General features: G+C 28.4%; 1 protein-coding gene across 1 annotated transcript; it reads left to right on the top strand.

The window, feature by feature from the left end:
- Nucleotides 1–239: 239 nt before the first annotated feature.
- On the top strand, nucleotides 240–6,727 carry LOC139427074 (uncharacterized). Its single transcript, XM_087166597.1, has 10 exons — nucleotides 240–511; nucleotides 1,219–1,349; nucleotides 1,470–1,664; nucleotides 2,777–2,879; nucleotides 3,673–3,759; nucleotides 4,043–4,129; nucleotides 4,421–4,504; nucleotides 4,866–4,936; nucleotides 5,359–5,584; nucleotides 6,532–6,727. The coding sequence occupies exons 1-10, from the start codon at nucleotides 259–261 to the stop codon at nucleotides 6,696–6,698; spliced, it is 1,404 nt and encodes a 467-aa protein (XP_087022723.1). The 5' UTR covers nucleotides 240–258; the 3' UTR covers nucleotides 6,699–6,727.
- Nucleotides 6,728–7,698: the final 971 nt, after the last annotated feature.

The raw sequence follows: 7,698 nt of genomic DNA on the forward strand, positions 1-7,698 counted from the left end.
ACCGTGTATTTACGATCAGACCACTGTGGTAAAGCATATATATATATACATCCCCGAGGATGATCCGAAGACACATGCCGTCACAATTCATAATCCTTGATCAGAATCCTGCAGATGGAATGGCACAGCCTCTTCGGTAGCCCGAAGACCTGTACGCTATATATATATATATATATATATATATATATATATATATATATATATATATATATATATATATATATATATATATATATATATATATATATATATAATGTCATGGATGGCAACACAAAGCCGCGAGCATTTGAAGTTGCTATTTGTGTGTCTGTGGAAAATTTTCTTGTAAAAATGTACGCATTAGTTCAATTTCTAGTTGATAAAGTGAAAGCAATAGTGCCCGTGAAAGATATCAAAAACTTCGATCCGGTTGCGTTAGAAATCGATTTTTCTCGAGCATACGAAGTGTTTTGGAAATCTCCACAAGGGGAAGGTACAGGATTCTGGTATGCAGTTGTTCTTCTTGTTGAAGGTAAGTTAATTTTATTAATATATCAACTAAACAACCGCTCTTTCTTCTATCTAAATTAGTATATTTCGTGCTTATTGCATAACTTTTTAACATTTGAGTTTTGTACTAAATATATTTATTAGTACAATTATATTTATTAGAATAAACTAAAGCCGAAATTTTAAATACAAAATGGAATATTTGACGACCTTGATGAAGACTTAGAAGCATAACCATTTCTTTAGCTTACCTTACCATTTATATACTTATAAATACTGATGGAAAATGTTCTTCTTTGCTAACACTGGAAAAATATTTTCTGAAACTATGTTGTGGAATTCTTATTATAACTGCACCAATTACTATAGTACCAGTTAAGCATATTGCTGAAATTTAGTAGCGTTATCTATGTACTATGATTTTCCACTGTTACCCAGCATTAACTGTTTCATTTTGCTTTGCTTTTAAACTTTGCTTTTTTAACACGCAGCTTAATTTTTTATTTCAATTCATACATGCTACCAATATTAAGTAATCATTACCGCAGACACTCGTTTTTATTTATATGGATTTGAATTAGTATATGACATTTTATAATTTGCATAAAGTAATATTTTTAAGGATCCCATGAATATTTAGGACATTTCATATGTATGCGTAGGTTTTTATGTGTTAAGACAACATTGATTTTTATAGGGTTAGTTGTATCTTTTGTCATTAATTTTCAGATACTGTAGAACTTATTGAGCAGAGAAAGAAGCGGGTTAGATTCCCACCTCCCCAGAGGTTAGAAGAACTTCTAGCTCTGACAATTAATAGTAATGATGTACAAAATGAAGAGGATAAACATAAAAGCAAGGTTAGATTCTATTTTTCAGAAAATTTGAGTGAGGAAACTTTATTGATTGTGTTAGAATCTTTAATTCTAGCTTACAGCATTTTATTTCTATTAAAATATTATTTTCATTTTTTTTTTCAGGCCATAGAGGAAAAGCGTGCAGCATGTGAAAAAGAAAAGCTTAAAGCTATTTTGAAATCGAAATTGTCAAAGGGAAAGAAGTCAAGAAAAAGGTCTCCATCTAGAGATGAATCTAGTTCTGAGGATGATTTAGTTTTAAAATCAGATTTAAGACTGCAAAAAATTGAACATCAGAGAGTTTTAAATAAATTGAAGGTATGGGTTTTTCAATTTTGTTCTAACTAATCAAAATAATTTAAAAGATGTTACATCTTTACCTTTTTGATTTTGCTGACACATATAAAATTGATTTAACCTCTGTCAAAAACACACATGAAAGAAAAAATACTTTTTAGTATATATGAACAGTGAGTTTATTTTCCATTAGTACATTTATTTGCATTGTTTATTGTTAATGAACCAATACAGATTGATAGAAACTGGACACTTTTTAAGAAGGCGCTTTAGAGCAAAAGTAAGGTGTTAAAAAGTAACTATTGTAGTAAAGCTGAAAAACTGTAAAAAACCAATTAAAAAGTGATATCATACTGAGGAATCTGAATAAATTTTTTATATTAACTATCCATATTATTATTCATATTGTTGCTAAATTATATTATTTGAGCAACATGTATGCAAACTTTTCATTGGAAACATAAGCCAAGTTGTAGTTTTTTGAATTAAATAAGGAATATCAGGTAAATTACTTCAAAATATAAAAAGTGACAAACTCAATACGTGCATATTCAAGTTACCACTTAATATGAGGGAGTGTTGCGTAACGAGCAATTATTTCCAAGTCATGCAATAATTTGAAAAGTTGAATAGAATCTTAAATTTAGTTATTCTGTATGGACTTATTTCACTTTAATAAAATGTTTTTATGATAAATTTTTTTTAATAAAATTCATTTGATTATTTTAGTTATAAATCATGCTATACTGAATAAATAATTATAAGTATAAAAATAAGTTATTTATCTAAGACTAAAACTGCTATTAACTACTTGTTTTTCTTCTTATTTTACTTTCAAAAATATTATCTAATTTTTTGGAGCATATTATTTAAACTACTTTCTTTTACTTTGGTGGCTGCTCATTGAAGATTTTTTTAATGTCTTTTTCCTTGACAAGATATTGCAGACCATGCTTTACTCTCTATGCTGCATATATGGCTCCTTATTCCTCTAGAGCTGTCAGCTTATTCTTATGATTTACATGTTTTATTACGCGTTGAATATCAATGCAGACTGATATAAGACGTATGATTGTGTCAGGTGATACTTTAATAGTACATAATTATAAAGTAATTACTAATTATTTTTATAGTTAAAGGAAGAAGAGAATATTCTTCTAAAAAAGCAAAATTCTGAACTTCAAGAGTTGAATGTGAGAATGCAGAAGCAGCTGCTATCAATTTTAAGTGCAAATGGTATGTTATATATGTATTCCAAGTTTTCTTCAATGGTTGACAATTAAGTATGAGTATTAAACACATATTTAAAATTAATAAATCAATTTAAAAAAAACCAGACAAATTTACAGTAAATTTTAAAAAGAGTAGAATTTTTCCAAAATTAAAAATTATTTTTATAGTATGTTAAATATATCTTATGTCTTTTGAAATGACTGACAATTAGGTATATATATATATTAGAAAAGCTTCTTAGAATTGAAAAATATTTCTTATGTTTTGAGAGTAATTGTATATTAATGTAATTATTAAAATATTTCAATGCTAAGATCATATCTCGCATCTTGAAGTTTGGGAAATATCATTATATACCAGTAGAATTTTAAATTTGTTATTTTTTTATGTTATTTTATTTAATCTTATTGACTTTCAAAAAAAATTTTTATGCTCAGTTGAATTCTTGGATAGGTACTGTGAATGCCAAATAACATTTATAAATCACACGTTTTTCAATTACGTGCTTTAATCTAAACAGAATTTCTTAACTAACATTTAATAATTTCTTTTTCTCCTTAGAGAAAACTTCAATGTCGACAGCTCCTGACTCCGATAAAGGCAGTGCTTCGGTTGTCAGATCAATTTTTGTTCTATCTATTCATTGACTTTTTAGTAATTTTTTCCCCCCTGCTCAGTTTAATTCTTGGATACTATGAATGCCAAATAAGATTAATAAATCACACATTATTCAATCATGTGTTTTAATCTGAACTAAATTTCTTTACTACAATTTAATAATTTTTTTTCTCCATAGGGAAAATTTCATTGTCGACAGCTCCCAACTGTGACAAAGGTGATGCTTCGATTGCCGGACCAAGCAGAGCTGACATGCCCTTAGAAAGTATGTACAGAATCATAAAATATTTTTTATTTATTAAATTAAATTATGCAATTATTCAATATAATTAATAAGTTTTCAACGCTAGTGGATATTATTATTTTTTTTTTTTGTCATTTTATCTACACATTGACTTTTCAGTATCTTTTTTTTTTTTTGCATAATTAAATTCTTGGATACTATGAATGCTAAATAAATTTAATAAATCACATGTTTTTTCAATCATGTGTTTTAATATAAACTAAATTTCTAAACAGCCATTTAAAAAAGAAATTTTTCTCCATAGGGCAAACTTCATTGTCAACAGCTCCAGACTCTGCCAAAAGCAATGCTTCGGTTGCCAAACCAAGGACTGCAATCACGCCCAAAGAAAGTATGTACTAAATTATAAAATATTCGATTATGCAATTATACAATATAATTAATAAGTTTTCAATACCAGTATTGATTTATTATTTTATTTTGTTGGTATTTTATCTACACATTGACCTTTCAGTAATTTTTTTTCTGCTCAGTTGAGGATAATACTATGAATGCAAAATAAATCACACACCTTTCAATTATGTATTTTTATATAAACTTAATTATCTTAACTTACTAAACTATTAATTATTAAACTTGTATAGTCTTAATTATCATTTTGTAATTTTTTTTTCTTCCATAGCTCAAACTTCATTGCCAAACAGTTCGATTCCAGACGAAGCCGACGCTTCGGCTGCCGTACTAAGCTCAGGAATACCTGAAGAAAGTATGTACTGAATCATAAAATATTTGATTGTGCAATTATGCAATATTGAATTATAAAATATTTTGTTCTTAAAAAATTATAAGCATCAGGATTTTGCAATTTTCTAGCATTTTTTTTTTCATGTGTCAGGAGAGTTTTAAAATTTTAATTAAATTTAATTAAAAAAATAAGATTTTCAAATTTATTTAAGTTCCTCTTTATTATACTTAAAGTTATTGAATTTAATTTCATAAAATCTGAGTTTTAATTTATTATTATGGTTTTATGCTGAAAAGTTAATTATTTTATTATGATGTTATATTTCTGGAAATGCATATTTGTGTTTATGAATGTTCACAATTTTGTTATTTACTTACTTCAGGTAACTCATCTCGTGGCAAAGATGTTTATTTGCACAATGATGGCAATTTAATGATTTGGAATAATGAACAGGTAATAACTATTTTGTAGAGTAGTTAGTTATTTTTAAAAAATTGCCTTATCTGAACTGTGAGATGTAGGCAATTTTTAGTAGGGAAAAACCTTGATTCGGTTTTAAATTTGATTTCTTAATCTTGATTTGATTTGTGGAAAAGATATTTCAAATGATATCTCACATTTCTGAATCTACTAATGGATATATTTCTAAATGGTAATACATTTAGAGCATAACATATAAATTAAATTTAGACTTATAGTCTGGAAATTTTTAAATAATAATTCAATAATTTTTTATTGCTTGAAGTTCTATTGTTAATGTATTTTCCAGTACATTTATGAAAAAATTTGCTTTTTTTCCCTGTAGTTGCAGAAACAGAAATCGTTTCTTTTTAGTAAACTTTACACATCATTTAAGAGTGTCTTATTTTTTGTAGATGGAACTTGCGCCTGGAATTTTTGTAACTAAAGAAAAATGGGAAAAAGTCGTTGCTGGAAAAAATATGAATGTATCCAGGGTGGCCAGAAACCTTGCAGTTAGTCTCTGGGGTTCAGACACCCTATTAGAAAGAAGTGTTACAGGTTCTGCCTGCAGGCGTTTCAAAAAGGATGGCGTTGAGGCCAAGCAGGCCTTAACGCCCATCAAAGTGGATGCTGTACAAAGTTAGTTTAGTTTTAAATATTCTTATTTAGAATACATTTCTAAAGACATTAATTGTAGTTTTCTTCATATAAATCTCAGTCCTCTGTTTCCTAGCTATTAAAGATTATATTTTTACTTGTGACTTTCACTTATTATAATGCAATCCAAGGTTTGAAAACAGCCTTTGTTCTTTGTATTTTATCTCAGTGCTTAATTATTATTATTTTTTATTTATAGAAATTTTTTTTGCTCCATTCCCAACATAAAAATTATTGTTGATAAATAACACTTTCCTTGATGTTGCGAATTTAAGTTAAAAGATTCTCTTTAGTGTAGATTACTATTTACATGGTGCATAGCGTTTTTAAAAAGTGCTTATTTTCGATTTTCATTATTTTACATATTTGATAAAAATACTTCTGAGTTGGTATGTGCGTCCACTGAGCTTTGTTCCTCTCATGTGCAACTCTGCTGCATTTTGCAAGATATTCTCAATTTCATACTTCATTTTCCACCCTCTGATATCGAACAGAAAAATCTCTCGATCGTTTTATAACGGCTAATATAATAAAAAAAAGAGTTCTTTGTCAGGAACAAGTTATTTTTGCATGGTCATCTAAAGTCCTTAAAAACTATTTTGCATTTTGTTTGCTTAAAAATATTTTTTGAGTTCTTCCAAAAGTACTTAAAAGGTGCTTATTTTTTGTTGAAGGATTTGACTACGCACCCTGATTTAGAATTCTGGTAATATTTAGTTGTGTCCTTCATTTTCGTTAGCTTTTTACAAGAAAGCGCTTTGTTTTTCTGCCTAGATTATGACTGATAAAATGTTTAAAAATAGATTTTGCATTGTTCTTACTGAGCTTCTTTGGAATCATTTAAAATTCTGTACATTATTATTCCTGCTTCCAGATCTATTTGATAATTAAGATTTGACGCTTTATTAAAATTTCCTTTCCTGTTTCAGACGGATTACGATACTGGATCCTAAACAATTTGAATAAAGAAGAGGAAGAAGCAGTTAAGTTGTCTTCAGATTCTGCAATCAGGAAGATGCTGTCTGACAAAATAATGGACTTGACTAAACAAAAGAAAAAAAATTTAACCCAATCTTTACAAGAAGCCATTGAATAAAATGCATTCTTTTTTAATTTTTATGTTTCCTACTTTCAGTTAAAATTTTTTAGCAAATCCTATTTTCCGTAAATATATCTACAATATGCATATGCAATCAGTATTGTATTATAGTTTATTATAGTTCCAGTTTAAGAGTGTAGTTGGTTATGTAGCTGTTTCAGTAATAACTATTATGGTTTGGGTCTATGAAACACTGATTTTGATATAATTCTGGATGTGCTTCTGAAATATTGTATCCATATACTGCTATTTAATGAAACATAAGTTCTACTATGAAATTAGATTTTGTGTCATATTGGAGCCAGTATGCATTATTGTTTCATGAAATGCTGACTCTTGTATAATAAATAGATCTGATATCATACTGGAGCCAATATGCGATCCTAGCCTATGAGAAACCCTTTCCGGTATGATACCGGTCCCGGTAACATACTGGGATGTATCTGATACTGGTTTACGAAACACCGGTTCCGGTATGATACCGGGACCGGTAACATACTGGGATGCATCTGATACTGGTTTATGAAACACCGGTTCCGGTATCATACTGGGATTAATTTGATACCGGTTTATGAAACACCGGTTCCGGTATGGTACTGGGTCTGGTATAATACTGGATCCAGTATCATACCGGAACCGGTGTTTCATAAGCCGGTATAAAAAATTTTATACTGGGAATTTTTTCCAATAGGGGAATGCTTCTCGCTGTTTCAATGAATATTCTTTTTATCTGTAATAATTCAGATTAGATCATTGAGGTAAGGAGAAGGATAAGGGGGGGGGGGACTTATGGGCTGGTTGTATTAAGCTTTTTTTTTTTAAATTTTATTTCATTTATTTATTCTTCTTTGATTAATTTTTAAAGCGGGAAGATACTATTTAAATATTTCGATAATGTTTTACTTTTCTTTTGTAATTTTTTTTAAGTGAAAAATGTGTTATTTTTTACTTTAAATTATATTTTGTGAAGAAGTCGCTAATGTGAGGCTTAAAGTAG

The sequence above is a fragment of the Parasteatoda tepidariorum genome, chromosome 6 (genome assembly GCF_982258835.1).
Source record: "Parasteatoda tepidariorum strain Cologne lab strain chromosome 6, Ptep-v5.0, whole genome shotgun sequence".
Classification (NCBI taxonomy): domain Eukaryota; kingdom Metazoa; phylum Arthropoda; class Arachnida; order Araneae; family Theridiidae; genus Parasteatoda; species Parasteatoda tepidariorum.